This window comes from Musca vetustissima, unplaced genomic scaffold (assembly GCF_032173495.1).
Source record: "Musca vetustissima isolate MV318-11 ecotype Yass unplaced genomic scaffold, APGP_CSIRO_Mvet_v1 utg18653, whole genome shotgun sequence".
NCBI lineage: Eukaryota > Metazoa > Arthropoda > Insecta > Diptera > Muscidae > Musca > Musca vetustissima.
In genome coordinates, this window is record NW_026880395.1 from 12,266 (window position 1) to 30,939 (window position 18,674).

General features: G+C 33.7%; 1 protein-coding gene across 1 annotated transcript in view; it reads left to right on the top strand.

The window, feature by feature from the left end:
- Positions 1-2,456: 2,456 nt before the first annotated feature.
- The window catches only part of LOC133325976 (protein outspread), a 78,160-nt gene continuing 61,942 nt past the window's right edge, over positions 2,457-18,674 (top strand). Inside the window, exons 1-3 of the mRNA XM_061534664.1 lie at positions 2,457-2,480; positions 4,133-4,198; positions 17,395-18,322. Of these exons, the coding sequence (XP_061390648.1) occupies positions 2,457-2,480; positions 4,133-4,198; positions 17,395-18,322 (1,018 nt within the window). The remainder of the gene's footprint in view (positions 2,481-4,132; positions 4,199-17,394; positions 18,323-18,674) is intronic.

Below are 18,674 nucleotides of genomic sequence, written 5' to 3' on the forward strand. Positions count from 1 at the left end.
GATTTTCTACCCATGCACTATAGGTCAAACAGACAATTTTACTGGCCAAAAGTCGAATTACACACATTGTCTGTCTTATCACTTCTTTTGTTTGGCGTTGGCAACGTTTGGCAATTGAAATAAAAATTGATATTTGTTTATTGAACCGTCCCTAATCTAAATAACCTAATGCTGTTTTGCGGATTTGTGTAGGTTTTGTAATTATTACCATTTTGGTATTATAAACCATTTACCGAAATACTAATTAATTTGAATCTGAAATAACTGGAGTAGAGGTAAATCTTGTATTCAAAATTATTTTAATTTCATTATTATGTCAGTTTTCATTAGATTTAAACATATTTCGAACTTATTGTTCTTGGCAGTCCATGACTGCTAATGTCCATAAGGTACAAATTCATTCGACGCAGATAATGGAAAATTGTGTACTTACATTAGGGGTTCTTGGAGAAGATGCTGCTGAAGCTAGGCATATATTGTATAAGGCCGACAGGTTACATCACGTCCGTAAGAGCAGCCGAATGAATAACATCTTAGATATATTTACTAGAGCCTTGGATACATTCGATCCTTTAATATCATCAATTAGCTTAATCAAACGCATGCAGCATCGAAAACGTTAAAGCTTGAAATGATAGAAATATTAAAATGTCAACATTCTATTGATGAATTAGAATCTCTAAAACAGTAGAATTTAAATAAAACTATTAAAGATGAATATAGATCACATGATGAAAGCAAGGAGTTCAATAAAGACGGACTACAACGTATATAAATATTCTTAATGACTTAGATTTAGAAAATGAAACGGACTTCATTTAAATAATATATGTAATCACAGACGTAGCAAAGTGGATGGGTGTCCCGAATTGTTTTTGTTTTCATTAACTTTTGTCATGCAACAGAAAAATTGTAATTTGTTCATAAACACCAAATATCCCTGCAAGCATTTTTAATCGCCTAAGTAACTAAAAAGTCTCATGAATTCGGTCATAAGAAAGCGATTGTCTGCGACAATCGCTATCTTATCGAAAATGATAAAGTTCACGGGAAGAGTTGAAAATGCTTGCAGGGATATTCGTAGGATTTGTCTCTTCTTCGAAGATCTTCTCGGTCGATCAGGCACATACGCATATATACGTGCTTCACGAATGTCTTTCGAAGCATCCGATCGTATTCACTCTCTATATCTTTGCACCAATCGACACGAGCCTTTTTTAGTGATTGTCAAATTGTACGGGATTCGACGATTAAAAGTTGATTTTACGGCTATGGATTTCTCAATTTCTCGAAAATATGTATCTGCTTCTGTGATCTCCTCTTCATTCGAAGAAAATTTCTTTCTGACATGCTATCATTTGTCACAATTTAAAAAAAAAATTAAACTTTTCATTAACATCAAAATGACGTTCGTATTTTGATCGACTTTACCTCTATTTGCGCTCATATGTTCTTTTCTCTCTCTCTTTGACAACAACAAATGTATTATTCCCAACAAAAAATACCACCACTACACATTATACAACAGTGTTTTGTTTTGGTATTGTCCTCCGTCTCTCCCTTTACTTGCAGTCGTTTAACTACTGTTTATTTTGCAAAAAAACAATCACTCGAATTTTTGGATAGTTTTGCATTCCATTGTTTCTTTATTTTAGACACTGTTTCTGACCTCTGCAAAATTCGCATATGTATTTTCCAAATTATTTTGATATAAATCCTAAATAAAATATATATAAAACAAGTGTTTATACGAGTAACAAGCCCAACCGAATGTTTAACTTTGTATATGATCGCTCAATGCCGCAAGACAAGAACATGTTAGGTAGACGAGAATTGACGAAGAAGAAATCAAAAAAAATATATAAAACGACGCGTCCTTGTGTCATAGAAAGCAGCATTTAATGTTTTATGAAATGCATTGATATAATGCAGAAATGCGGACATTGGCAGTTAATTCTGTTAATGAATGGGATGATCTATATGAACAATTGGATGGAAACATCTAGGCGAACCAGAGCAAAAACTGAACGATTGGAGCGAAAGAGGAAGTGAACCTGGCCTAGTCCCATCGTCCCTTTTGCAGAATAGTTAATTTGAACTAGTTCGTTCTTAAACGGCTCAAACCATCACTCTTTGTACCAGCTAAAATGGGATATAGATGAGACCCTTACCATCCATTGACTTTTTTATTCTCGCACATTAAGAAAAAATGTGTGTTCAATGACTTTGGTCACCATAAGATGTTGAAGCGTTTAATTGAGGAACGTAGAAAAGTCTATTTTATATTGGTCCATTACAATTTGTTTGTTTGGCGACGAATAGGTACAGCATGACACAACATTGTTCCAGAAGCTCTCACAACATTGTTCCAGAAGCTCCATATTTTCCTATTCACCACGCAAAGAAACTAGGTATTCGTTTAATTCCATAGTTCGTTGTAGTTCAATTGTTCATGGATGCACGTAAATGAACGGAAAGATGTAAGTGAAGAAGGTTTTTAGGTTAATGAAAGCAACAAATTAACGACTGAAGCAAAATTATCTAAATGAACGAAAGGACCAGATGCTTTTGCAGAATAGTTCATTTTAACTATTTCCGGAATGATTAAATTCTATATCACCATATCGTTTCCAACTAGCTCTTTTTGCCCGGCAATAACGTTGAAATGATGAATCATCTACCGTACAGCTCTGACCCCTTAGCACCCAATGACTTCAAGTGGGTACTACTTCACTTGATCCATATAGGACGATCAATTCTGACTACTAAACTACAATTTGAATTTCTACTACATTCCTGAATCAATTCGATGTTCGTCGGTTCGCTTTCCCAAAAGAAACTAGGTATTTCATTTAGTTTCATATGTTGTTGTTACACGGCAGTTAATTCGCAATGATCGGGAAGGTCTGGATGACTGGTACAAAATCAACTGCAGTCTATAACGGAACCGACGAAATTGGTCGTCATGAACGATAGTATTTTCATTTTATATATTAAATAAGAGGTTGAAATGTTTTCGGAACTTCTATATACGACATATCGCTAAAATGTTGACTGTCTATGAACGAATTGGCCGAAACTAGTGCCGATCGTTCCTTTTTTCGGAATAGTTGATTTGAACTAGTTCGTTCCGGAACTATTCAACTCTAGCATATCTACATCGGCTCATACCAGCGCGTTTTTGACCAGCCAACCGTCCGATTTATGGAACATCTGCCGTATAGACCTGACACCTTGGCACCTTCCCTCGCATACTGATTGATCAATGTAGTAAACTATGAACTAGATGAAGTAACTAGTTCAATCAAAAGATCAGAAATGCAAGGAGCGTTCTTTTTTAAATGAACTAATATTTACAACACTATCAGAAATATATAAAATAAAGCCCTCGAATCTACAACATGTGTCTAGATGTAATATGACTAACTCACTTGACATCTACGATGTTTTTAAACATCAATTTTTCTAAATCTGCTCAACATATGTACATATATATTTATGTTAATGATTCTGCCAACCCAAACAGATTCATTTTAATTGTCTGAATTTCAATAACATAAACAACAATTTGTTCTTTCATTTTTTTTTCTGAAAAAAAAAAAAATCAAAACTGAACACTTGGTAAAACTATCAAAAATCTATACAAAAGCTACAGATAGGCATCTGTTGTAAAAAATTTACAAAAGAACACAAATATGTATGTCACATTTTTAAGAATAAAAAAAATAACAATAATAAAAATTAATCTCAAAGCAGACATAAAAGGCTGTCTCACTGGTTGCCTGTCTGGCAAACCCATCATGACATTAAAATTAATGAATGCGTACGTACGTGTGTGTGTTTGTTTGTCTGTGTGATTCTGCATTCTATATACGACCTAATTTATATATCTGTATTTAACATACATATGTGTATAAATGTCACTTATTGTCATTAATGTTTGTCACAATTGTTTATTGTGTGTGTGTTGTTTTTGTTCTCCTTCTTCTTTTGATGACTTAAACCCTTATTTCATAAAAATTGCAGAGTCATGTTCATTGCTTTTTACAGTTTTCAATTAGAATTTATTTTATCATCTCGTTTCTATTTTTATCATTTCATTAATTTTTTTACTTATTTTGGTTTTTTGCAGAGATGGCAAAGAAGGTGGTTCGTTCTTTATGATGATGGTGAACTAACATATTCTGTGGATGAACATGTAAGTAGATACAATATTTTTTTTTTTATATTGGGTGTAAGGTTGAAAAATGCCATGGCAAAAATGTTTTTAAAACAGTAAGGAAAGTAGTAAAGTCGAACTGGGCCGACTATATGATACCCTTCACCACTATGGGTATATTCTATATATGTATCCTAACAGATGTCGCCTTTTCAAAGGAATACTAATTTCATTCAAGACTCAGTTCAGTACCCTATGCAAAATTTCGTGCAAATCGAATGATATATAGGGACTTTGGTGCACCATTTACATAAAATCGACGAAAATGCACACATCATTCTCCACCTAATTCAGTTCGCTGTGCCAATCTTCGTGCAAATCTAAAGATATATAGGAACTTTGGTGCATCATTTACATAAAATCGGACGAAACTATATATGCGAGCTATATCTAAATCTGATTCAGTACCCTATGCCAAATTTCGTGTTAATCGAAAGACATATAGTGTCCCATTTACCTTAAATCTGATGAAAATATATATGGGAGCTATATCTAAAGCTGAACCTATTTTCTCGAAACTTAACACACACCATTCAAGACTCAGTTCCGTACCCTATGCAAAATTTCGTGCCAATCGAATTATATATAGGGGCTTTGGAGCACCATTTATATAAAATCGGACGAAATTATATACGGGAGCTATACCAAATCTGAACCGATTTTTACGACACTTTGCACACATCATTCTCCACCTTATTCAGTACCCTATGCCAATTTTCGTGCAAATCGAAAGATATATAGGGACTTTGGTGCATCATTTACATAAAATCTGACGAAACTATATATGAGAGCAATATCTAAATCTTAACCTATTTTATCGAAACTTATCACACGCTGTTCAAGACTCAATTCAAATTTCGTGCAAGTCGAAAGATATAAAGGGACTTTGGTGCCCCATTTACCTTAAATCGGACGAAAATATATATGGCAGTTATATCTAACTCTGACCAGATTTTTTCGAAACTTAACACACATCATTCAAGGCTCAGTTCAGTACTCTATACAAAATTTCGTTCAAATCGCATGATATAGGGACATTGGTGCACCATTTTCATAAAATCGGAAGAAATTATATACGAGAGCTATATCAAAATCTGAACCGATTTTTACGAAACTTTGCACACATCATTCTCCACCTAATTCAGTACCCTATGCCAATTTTCGTGTAAATCGAAAGACATATAGTGCCCCACTTACCTTAAATCGGCGAAAATATCTGTGGGAGACTGAATCTGAATCTATTTTCTCGAAACTTAACACACGCCATTCAGTACCCTATGCCAAATTTCGTGTAAATCGAAGGACATATATGGACATTGGTGCCCCATTTATCTTAAATTGGACAAAAATATATATGGGAACTATATCTTAATCTGGCCCGATTTTTTCGAAACTTGACACACATCATTCTGGACCTAATTCAGCACCCTATGCCAAATTTCGTGTAAATCGAAGGACATATAGGGACATTGGTGCCTCATTTATCTTAAATTGGACGAAAGATATATAGGGACTTTGGTGCACCATTTACATAAAATCGGACGAAAATATATATGGGAGCTATATCTATATCTGACCCGATTTTCAATTTTAATAGGGTTCGTCCTTGTGCCACATAAGTGACTTGTGCCAAATTTCATCCAAATCGGATCATAAATTCGACCTGTACTTTGGTTACAATTTAACATCTGCAGACGCACAGACGGACGGACGGACATGCATAAATCGACTCGGAAAGTGATTATATGCATATTCTCAAAAGGAATTATGGGTCTATATCGTTTCCTTTTGTCTGTTACAAAGACATAAAAATTGGCTCCTTTGATAGCTCTTCAAAAATTTTTTTCATTGCATGTTATCTTTGTAGAACATTGGAAGGTGGTCTTCTGCATAGACCAGCCCGAAGGTGGACTTCCTATAGACCAGCCCGAAGGTGGTCTTCTTATAGACAAGCCGTGGTAGTGGTATTATTTCAACAGCCGTGAAAGTAATATTTATTAGGAATCTGAAGACCAGCCTGAAGATGTTATTCTTTATAGACCAGACTGAAGGTGGTTTCCTTATAGAACATCTCTATTTATCTTCTTCTTTATAGACCAGTTGAAGATGATCTTTCATACAAATCAGCCATGAAATTGGTTCTTATAGACCAGTCATGAAATTGGTCTTTATAAGGCAGCTGTACGTAGACTCTTTGTGATCTAGGTACACCTGTAAATATTTTAGTTTTGCTATCCCCCGCCAAACCTTACACATTCCAACCCCCAATATTTAATTGCAATATACCGTTTTTTATGTCTGCTGCAACATCTCCTACAAAATTATTGATGTCGTCTGTGCAGTTTTTTTTTTTTTATTATTTTTTTGCCATAACCATAAAATTAAATTGACGACACTCTAACCCCCAACCAACCCCAGCCAGAAATAAATTAGAATTTATTATAAAAAAATAAGTCTAGACACATTTAATGAAAATTGTAATGACATTTAACACACAAGCAATTTAATGTTAACTAGATGGGAAATTTATGGCAACAACAAAATAAAACTATTAAAAATAACTACTTAATTTTAATGATAATGTAATAAAATCAAATTATAATGGGCTTTTGAGACTAACAGTTAGAGATCAAATATTTAAGATGGATGTATTTCTTAAAAATAAAAAAAAAAATATTTAAAATAAATAAGAAAGGTAAAAATTTTAATGGATGGTTCGATATCGAAACGAAGGCTAGATGCGAAAAAATTAAAATGAAAATACAATTGAGTGGTCTCGCCATGAATCCTCGTAGAAGTCTGTTTCTCGGATTCGTACCCTTTTAACAAATCCGAAAAATAGACTTCACGTCACTTTCCAAAAAAATCGAAATCGATTGATTTTCAGACAATATTTGCCAAAAATATATTGTAAACCACTGAAAACCATAACTATTAAATTGAAGACACTTTTAATGGACATTTTCTAAAATCCTCAAAATATATGAAGCTATAGGCACCGTTATATGCGCACAATATCTATTGTTTTGGAAACAAATCTATAGCCAATTCGATTTTAATATGGAAAATTTAATGATACCGTCCTTTTGTATGTAGCCAAAATAATGTAAGATATCATACATTCGGTTCCGTTCATCAATATCGGCCTCACAGTAAGCATTCTTTTGAGATTTGAGAACAAGAAAAGAAGACCCTACATATTGTTCGATTTTCACGAAATTTGACATAGCGTACTGAATCTAGAATGTGTGCTATGGCACAGGGTACTGAATTATGCCTAGAATGGTGTGTGCTAAGTTTCGTAAAAATCGGTTAAAATTTAGATATAGCTCCCATATATATTTTCGTCCGATTTAAGGTAAATTGTGCACCAAAGTCCCTAAATATTTTTCGATATGCACGAAATTTGGCTCAGCGTACTGCATGGAGCCTAGAATGGTGCAAATGCAGCCATAGCTTCCATATGTATTTCGAACGGGTTTCTGATTGAAATAAAATTTTTAACAATGCGACGTACCGAATATCTTGTATCAATTTTGCTATAAATTGTTTTCCATAAATTTGTCCCATGGTACGCAGACTACTCTAAATCTGCAGACATACTCATGTCATCTGCAGAAAGACATGAGTATGTTCCTTCGAGGGAAGATTGACATACAATTGTATGGATATATATGTACAATATACCCAAAGTGGTGAAGGGTTTCTTATAGTCGGCCCAGTCCGACTTTACTACTTTCCGTACTGGTTTTGTATCTTGAGTTCTCAATTGGTAGATAATCTCCCAATATTGGTTCACTTTTCCCGATAGCCTCCATATAATGGAGCCACCTAAGTTTCGGGTTTTCACGTTTTTCAATCAAATTGGATCTAATTATACATTTTAGGCTTACATTAGACAGCAAAGCTTCCTACCTAACATTATTGATTATCAATATTGGTCAACTTTTTAGAGTAGCCTCCTTCTATATTTTGGGGAGTTATGTTTATGTTTTGGGTTATCTTCGGGTGGCAGTCAAAATGGCTCTAATTTAATATTTTGGTTTCTCAGTGGCTGGAAAATCATTCAATTTTAAAAATATCGATAGATCATTGGATATAGGTCCCATACATAGGACCGATGTTACTATATCTAAACATTATAAAATAACAGTAATGTTCAAGGTCCTAGGTGGTCAATTTTATCACTTGGCATTCTATTTTCTCTAATGGTTGTAGTTTGGCTCTGACCTTGATGGGTAAACAGATTCTTTACAGGATAGTTCTTCATACTATTTCAATTTTCCCACTTGAGTGCCTCTTTTTTTTTTTTTTGAAATTCTTGTCTCTCAGCCATTTTGGATATAATTTGATATTCTCAGTAGATAGCAATTCGTCTTACCAACAATAATAAATATGGGTTAATCTTGGGATATAGTCCCCACATATGGATCCCGTCTCTTATAGGTACTTTGATAGCCCTTGGCGAATTTCCCAACCGAAGTGATTACATTTTATTATTACAAAATGATTGACATTCCAGGATCTTGGTGGACTACAAATTTGTTTAACGACATCTCATACAATGGTAACGCATTATATCCGACATTTTCTAGATTTTAGCCCACCAATTTTCCAACCTGAGTGTCAGTAGTTTTCGTATTTCGTTTTCTTCTGCCAGCAATGAACAATGACGTAGCTCCCGAAAAAAAATCCTGATCAATTTTAGGTTCACCTATTGGTAGAAGGTAAAAAAAGTTTGGTCCGGCCGGCGATTTTTTTTCAGACATGTATTTTATTTATACGGTCTCTAACACGATATGTAAAGTTGTCATTGGGCGGCAATTTTCCTACTACTGAAGGCATAGCCATACAATTACTTTTCAGAACATTTTCAAGATAAATCCATGTCTATACATAACCCTTTTATTTTTATACCCTTCACCAAACGGCGGTACAGAGTATTATGTCTTTGTGTATATGTTTGTAACACGCAAAAAGAAACGAGATAGACACATGGTTCCTTTTGAGAATATGCATAGAATCACTTTCTGAGTCGATTTACGCATGTCCGTTCGTCACTCTGTCTGTTCGTTCGTCCGTCCATTTATTTTTGTGAACAAAGTACAGGTCGCATTTATGATCCGATTTGGATGAAATTTGGCACATGTCACATATTTGGCCCAAGGACGAATGCTATCGAAATTGGGAAAAATCGGTTAAGATTTAGATATTGCTCTCATATATATTTTCGTCCAATTTAATGTAAATGGTACAACAAAGTCCCTATATATCTTTCGATTTGCACGAAATTTGGCAGAGCGTAATGAATTAGGTCTAGAATGATGTGTGTTAAGTTTTCTGAAAATCTGTCCAGATATTTTCGTCCCATTTAATGTAAATGGTGCATCAAAGTCCCCAAATATCTTTCGATATGCACGAAATCTGGCACAGCGCACTGGTTTGAGCCAAGAATGATTTGTGCTAAGTTTCGTGAAAATCGGTTCAGATTTACATATAGCTCCCATATATATTTTCGTACGATTTTATGTTATTGGTGCACCAAAGTCCCTACATATCTTTCGATTTGCACGAAATTTGGCATAGTGTACTAAATAAAGTCTAGAATGATGTGCGTTAAGTTTCGTGGAAATCGGTTCAGTTTTAGATATAGCTCCCATATATATTTTCGTCCGATTTAATGTAAATGGGGTACCAAAGTCCCTATATATCCGATCGATTTGCACGAAATTTGGCATAGCGTACTGAATTAAGCCTGTAGCGATGTGTGCCAAGTTTCGTGAAAATCGGTTCAGATTTAGATATAGCTCCCATATATATTTTCGTCCGATTTAAAGTAAATGGTGCATCAAATTCCTCATTATCATATATATATCCAAACTACCGTTGACTAGTCCGATTAATATTTTCTTTAAAATGCTTTACATAACTTTGTCCCATTGTAAGAAGCAACTCTATATCTGACCAAATAAAAAATTCAGTATGGGTTGCAGAATGGCATGTTTATGGACCATGCCATCTGTTGAATATACCCAAAGTGGTGTAGGGTATCATATAGCCGGCCCCGTCCGACTTTTCCTTTTTCCTTACTGGTTTTTGTTATGTTCAAGGTCCTAGTAAGCTAGTTTAATTACAAAAAATATTGGACTTTCACAAAAATATAACATTTTGAAAGTCCTTCCCGCCGCCTTCGTGTCATATCAATTCATCCATAATTTTTCTTAAAGCCTTAATCTTTCCTCATTTCCCATGAGCTCTTGGCAGCATAAATTGAACCTCGTTACGATGATAAACAAATAAATTAAATGTGTTCTTAATTCATTCCAATTATCTGCGAAAACAAATCTTAATAATTTTATAGCAGCTGAGCGAATAATAATGGATGGAGAAGTGATCTTCATCTTTCAACTCCTTAGACATCGAGGCTTAAGATGAATCATAACCTCAATTTTATTATTTGGCAGAACAGCTTCCTTTTTAATTTATTTTGACATTTTAATTAACTTCCAAAACGTAATAATTTGGGTCATTTTAAGTTTAACATGAGAAAAAAAAACAAATACCACAACAAATAAAATAAAACTACAACAACATATCGCAAAATTATAAATCTCCCCTTTGTGAAATAAGAAAAAATACTACAACTAAGGAAATAAATAATTGGCCATATGCGCCAAATTCATGTCTTTGGACGCCCATTTTTATCAACACCTATTTTTGTTGCTGGCTGGTACCACCAACTGTTGGTCTGGCTGGCTGTGGCCTGGCCTGGTCATTTCCTGCAAATGTCCGACACACCAGGGCCACTTTTTAAATATGTTGCAATTGTCTACTTAGTTTAGCATAGCCATATCCTATATACACATACATACACACAAGCACTTGAGTGCCCAGACACACATACACAAACGCTCACTCACACACACAGTTGCTGCTTGTTTTTTTAGAAATATAAATATGGCGCATATTCGTAAAGCGTTTCTCACGCTGTGATTTGCGATTAAACTTTTGCGATTAAAAGATTAAATTAATAAGCAGTTATTTGCCTCCTTTCTTGGCCGGATCGATTGGTCGGCCGTCCATATGCCTTCTAGTGGTATAACCTGGTCATTTTATTAGCCGAACCAACCAACTAACTAGTTAAGAAGTTGACCAGACGGACACTACTTCTCTTTAGCCAGTCGACAACATATTTGTTGGGTTCGATTTCGACGGCAGCAATTCACAGCTCCCTTGTGGTTGGTAGATCGGTCGGTCGGTCGGGGGGTATAGATAGGCCTCATATATGTTATTGGTTATGCGAAAAAAAAACAATATTTTTGATTGTATTGCCACAAGTGTTTTGTGGCATTTTCTTCTTCGTCTGATATTTGCCGGCTTATTTCTGTGAACAATTTCCACAAAATTTATAAATGACACTAAGTGAAGTGATCGGCGTTTTTTGTTACGCCGTGGTGTTAAAGAGTTATAATTTACAACTTGACTCAAGGCTCTATTAATAAAAGCCGACATTTAAATATTTTTTTCCAAAAGGAGAAAAAAAATAAAAGAACGCATAAAAATACCTTCTCTTTGGCATCCATAATAAATGGCCAAATTATAGATTGGGGTCGTTTAAAAGAAGAAGAAGAAAAATTTAAAAAAACCTACGCCTTAGTTGGGTGTCTGAAAAAAAATATTTAAAAAATCTACGCCTTAGTAAGGTGTCTGAAAAAAAATTATTAAAAAAATCTACGCCTTAGTAAGGTGTCTGAAAAAAATATTTAAAAAATCTACGCCTTATTTTTAGTAAGGTGTCCGAAAAAAAATATTTAAAAAATCTACGCCTTATTTTTAGTAAGGTGTCCAAAAAAAAATATTTAAAAAATCTACGCCTTATTTTTAGTAAGGTGTTCGAAAAAATTATTTAAAAAATCTACGCCTTATTTTTAGTAAGGTGTTCGAAAAAATTATTTAAAAAATCTACGCCTTATTTTTAGTAAGGTGTCTGAAAAAAATTATTTAAAAAATCTACGCCTTAGTAAGGTATCTAATAAAAATTATTTAAAAAATTATTTAAAAAAGCTACGCCTTAGTAAGGTGTCTGAAAAAAATTATTTAAAAAATCTACGCCTGGTTGGGAGGTCTTGGAAAAAATTATTTAAAAAATCTACGCCTTATTTTAGTAAGGTGTCTGCCTTATTTTTAAAAAAAAATTATTTAAAAAATCTACGCCTTAGTAAGGTGTCTGAAAAAAATTATTTAAAAAATCTACGCCTTAGTAAGGTGCCTGAAAAAAATTATTTAAAAAATCTACGCCTTAGTAAGGTGTCTAATAAAAATTATTTAAAAAATCTACGCCTTAGTAAGGTGTCTGAAAAAAATTATTTAAAAAATCTACGCCCTATTTTTAGTAAGGTGTCTGAAAAAAAATATTTAAAAAATCTACGCCCTATTTTTAGTAAGGTGTCTGAAAAAAATTATTTAGAAAATCTACGCCTTAGTAAGGTGTCTGAAAAAAATATTTAAAAAATCTACGCCTTAGTAAGGTGGTGTATAAAATCTCTTAGTAAGGTGTCTGAAAAAAGTTATTTAAAAAATCTACGCCTTAGTAAGGTGTCTAAAAAAATTATGTAAATAAAAATGATTTATTTAAATCTACGCCTTAGTTAGACGTTAAAAAAAAAATATTTAAAAAACTCTATTACTTAGGATGGTGCCGAACATTTTTTTAACCAAGGAAAATAGTTCGAACATGAAAATAACATTTAGAAAATTATTTTATGGCATGGGGAATTTTTCGACGGTTTTTTTAAGTTGTGAATAATATTTCGAACATTAAACAAAATATTTCGAATATTATTTTGAGACGTGAAAAATATTTAGAGGCATGGTTAATTTTTTAAGAATTTTTTAAGGTGTGGATAATGTTTCGAAGAATAAAAAAATATTTCGAATATTTATTTTTAGGGCGTGGCAAATATTTCGAACATTAATAAATATATCGAAAAGCATTTTGAGGAGTGCATAATATTTTGAACCTTATATTATTTCGAACATAAACATAATATTTAAATAACATTATAAAATTATTTCGAAAATTGTTTCGAGGATTGAATAATATTTCGAACATTATTATCAGACGTGGATAATAGTTCGAGCATAAAAATAATATTTCAAAAATATTTTAAGGCGTGGATAATATTTCGAAAATTGTAAAAATATTTGGTAAAATTGTTTTGAGGGGTGGTAAATATTTCGAAAATTATTCTGACGTCTTGTATAGTATTTCGAATATTATTTAAGGAGTCGAACATTATTTTGAGGTTTATATTACTTTGAAGGTTTGAGGTTTATATTGTCGAAGATTATAAAAAAATTTCGGAAGTTCGAACATCAATTTAAGACATTGAAAATATTTCGAACGGCGATTTGCGGCGTGCACAACATTTCGAACATCGAATTAGGGGGTCGAACATAAAAATAAGGCGTAAATAATATTTCGAACATAAAAACAAGGCGTAAATAATATTTCGGATAATATTTCGAACGGCGATGCGGCGTGCACAACATTTAAGGGGGTGGATAATATTTCGAACATCAATTAAGGCCTTGATGATATTTCGAACATCGATTTAATGCGTGGATAATATTTCGAACATCAATTAAAGGGGTGGATAATATTTCGAACATAAAAAGCGGTGTGTAATATTTCGAACATAAAAAGAAGCAGTGGATAATGTTTCCAGTATAAAAATAAGGCCTGGATAATATTTCGAATATACAAAAAAGGCATGAATAATATTTCGAACATTAAACTAAGGCATAGATAATATTTCGAACATCAAAATAAGGTGTGTATAATATTTCGAACAGCGAATTGAGGCGTGAACAATATTTCGAACATCGAATAAATGGATAAAATTTCGAACATCGATTTAAGGCATGGATAATATTTCGAAAATCGATTTAAGCCATGGATAATATATTGAACATCGATTTTATGTGTGGATAATATTTCGAACATAAAAAAACGGTGCGTAATATTTCGAACATAAAAATAAGCAGTGGATAATGTTTCCAGTATAATAATATGGCCTGGATAATATTTCGAACATACAAAAATGGGTGAATAACATTTCGAACATTAAACTAAGGCGTAGATAATATTTCGAACATCAAAATAATATTTCGAACATCGATGGATAATATTTCGAACATCGATTAAGGCGTGGGTAAAATTTCGAACATCGATTTAAGGCATGGATAATATTTCGAACATCGATTTAAGCCATGAATAATATTTCGAACATAAAAATAAGCACTGTATTATAATTCCTACATAAAGATAAGGCGTGGTTAATATTTCGAACGTCAAATTAATGCGTAAATAATATTTCGAGCATCGATTTAAGTCCTGGATAATGTTTCGAACATAAAATTAATGCATACATAATATTTCGAACATCAATTTAAATCCTGGATAATATTTCGAACATAAAAACAAGCACTGTATAATATTTCCTACATAAAAATAAGGCGTGGCTATTATTTCGAATACAAAAATAAGCCGTCGATAATATTTCGAATATAAAAATAAGGCGTGGGTAATATTTCGAACATATATATGAGGTTAGGATAATATTTCGAAACTAAATTACAGTTGAAGATATCATTTCGAACGTCCTCCAAATCTAAGAAACAAATGAAAGTGTTCTCTAATAAATTATTACAACTCTGTCCTCTACAACTCAAACCTCCAGAACGACACTGTCTCTAAAGATTAGTAACCTGTTGTGGCCTCCAATGGCAATTGAAAGGGAACATTTAAATCAAGATTTTGGGATGTTCAGCTTTGTTGGCATTTCGTTTGTTGTTACTGGAAATGTGGACATTCTTGATGTACCTCAGCAACAAACAATATCCAATATAAATTATGATAAAGGTAAAAAAACAAACATTACCTCGGACAACGAATAGCATCCTCATAATAAGTCCAGATTCTAAGCAACAGGTTTTCAAATATTTTTCTTTGCTATTCAAGGTTTGAAATGTTCAAACGAATTATTATTATTTTTTTTTTTTTTTTTTTGAGGAAGAGAGAACTTTTCTGATTTTAACTTTACAAAACTATGATTTCCTGATTTGGTTTTGGTTGTTTGGCCAACCAAACAGGATTCATGATGCTGTTAAACATTTCCTTGTACCGACGAAGATCTTCCTTCTTCGGGTGATTTACAGTCATTGAGAAACATAAACAATTTATTTTTCGAATTGTGTTGTTGCCAAAGACCAGATCTGGTCTAGCCAACACTAGGACATGTCTTCGTCTTCTTCCTTGTTGCATAGCTGATGCAGCCGCTGCTTCTTGCCTGGTGTATTTATAGCATGGCTGGCAACATGTTGCTCCCTTCTGTGAAAGTAACACTTACATTTCCTACACGGCAGTTGGCCAACAATTCGAATCATGTGAAGAAAAATACACTCACTGGCTGCACACTTACATAAACATGTGATTGTCGCTGGAGCAGATTCTGCCCGTCGTTCGGACATTGCCATGTAGCGATTAGACAAAAAAATCATAAACATTAAATCACAGCAGCGCCGGGGAATAGTAGGAAATTGAATACTAATTGGCACCCTACTGGAACTGTCATAACTCGTTTGAATATCTTGTAGTTATTATTTTCGTTGTTTTTTTTTTTTTGGATTTGTGCATGTCAATTTTTGTTGGTGTTGTCTTTTTTGGACAAATTTGAATCAGGAGATACCGGAGAGGATTAAATCAAGAAGAGGATAAATATGAAAATTAATAAAATTATATAGAAAAGGAGGCGTGAATTCGAACTTAGATTTGAGACATGGAGAATATTTCGAACATCAACATGAGGCTTGAATAAAATATCGAACATTAATCTGAGGCGAGAATAATATTTCTAACATCAAACTGAGGCACGAAAGATTTTTCGAACATCAATACTAAGATTTAATAGTTTTTCGAACATGTCTGGATAATATTTCCAACACCAAAATAAGGAGTGAATAATTTTTCGAACATCAAAATAAGGCGTTAACAATATTTCGAACATCAAAATAAGTTGTGTATAATATTTCGAGCACCAAAATAAGGAGTGAATAATATTTCGAACATCAAAATCATGAAAAATATATCGAACATCAAAATAAGGCCTGAATAATATTTCGAACATTAAAATAAGGCGTGGATAATATTTCGAACATTAACAAGGCGTGGATAATATTTCGAACATCAAAATAAGGCGTGAATAATATTTCGAACATTACAATAAAGCGTGAATAATATTTCTAACATCAAAATAAGGCGTAGATAATATTTCGAACATCAAAATAAGGCGTGGATAATATTTCGAACATCAAAATAAGGCGTGGATAATATTCCGAATATCAAAGTAAGTCATGGATAATATTTCGAACACCAAAATAAGGCGTGGATAATTTTTCGGACATCAAAAAAGGGTGGATGATATTTCGAACATCAAAATAAGGCGTGGATAATTTTTCGGACATCAAAATAAGGCGTGGATAATATTTCGGGATTCACAATCAGGCGTGGATAATTTTTCGGACATCAAAATAAGGCGTGGATAATATTTCGGGATTCACAATCAGGCGTGGATAATTTTTCGGACATCAAAATAAGGCGTGGGTAATATTTCGAACATCAAAATAAGGCGTGGATAATATTTCGAACAACAAAATAAGGCGTGGATAATATTTCGAACATTAAAAAAGGCGTCGATAATATTTTGATCATCAAATTAAGGCGTGGATAATATTTCGAACATCAAAATAAGGCGTGGATAATATTTCGAACATCAAAATAAGGCGTGGATAATATTTCGAACATCAAAATAAAGCGTGGATAATATTTCCAACATCAAAATAAGGCGTGGATAATATTCCGAACATCAAAATAAGGCGTGGATAATATTTCGAACATCAAAATAAAGCGTGGATAATATTTCAAACATATATTAAAAGCTATAACTACTATTACGAAATATATCATAAGTATTTCGAACCTATTTTTATGTATGCATTAATATTTCGAACATAAATATTTTTCATGTCTAACTATTCGAACCTCGAAACTTTCTTTGTTATTTTTTTCAAATGTGTTTTCAACCATTTTTATTTTTATTTTCCCTTCCTTCCAGCCCGAAACCGTTCCACAGGCCTGCATCGATATGACCAAAGTTCTAGAGGTGACCACCGCCGAAGATGTTACCGGTCATAGCAATTCGATTGCCATAACAGCACCAGATCGTGTTACGTTCGTTAAAGGTACCTGTCCCGAAGAATCCAAATGGTGGTTAAATATATTGGTCGCCTTCCCCAAGGCCAAAGGTCGTCACAAACGAAATGCCACATTTCCGGGTGCACAGGCCACCACAACCATTAATACCACCGGTAGTCTATTACAATCGAGTAATTCAGATGCAGCAAATACGGCAGCAGCAGCTGTGGCACGCAGTCGTCATAATTCCTATCACAAGGATATTTTAACGTCCACCCAATCGACGGGTGCATCAACAACAACCACAACAACGGCAATGCTCACCGATGAAAAGAAGAAGTCGTCGTCATCGACAACAAACGGTAATACCAAATTATGGTCACACAATGATGTTAAAGTCGGAACAACAACAACAACCACAAGTGGCATGATGGTTCGTAAAAGCCCGTCGAACTCATCAAAAATCACTAAAAACTCCCGAGCAAACATTAAAAACAATCATCGTTGCAATAACAACATGGCTGGAGGTGGTGGTAATGTTGTAGCTACTGTTGGCCACAATGATGATGAGGACGAGGATGAAGTTGTTGCTCACGACGATGATGAAGACGACGACGTCGACGATGATGATGATGAAGATGATGGCGTTGAAACTGGCGAAGATGATGAAGACGATGACGATGATTTGGACGAAGAGGAAAGTGGCCATTCCACTGGTGAAGAATGTAATACCAAAAAGAAAAGCTCCACACTTGGCGGCGGCAGCAATAGCAGCAGCAACAACAACAACAGCAATAATGTTCATGATGAAAATAATCGCAATGCTGTTAATGAAATTAAAAATAGAGGTATGTAGCCATGGTATTAGTCGTTAACATTATTAGGCGGAAAAGAGGGATCGAGAGTCTTAGTCTTAAAAAATTACAGCTATGTTGTTGATTATTTTTATTTTCTTCCCTTTAAAATGAAACTCCCCGTTAAGGAATTGATTAAAATTGCCTAAATGTTTGTTGTTTGTAAAGTACCAGGAAATATGTTTTGTTGTTGCCATCGTTGTTGTAATCAAGAAGAGGTGGTGATTAACGTTTTTCATTTTTTCTTATAAGAAAAATGTACGTGAAAGAAGCTGCTGATGAACGGTAAATTGTTGCAAGATTATGTAATAAGAAGACCAGGACGTAAATAGAACCCAGAAAGGGA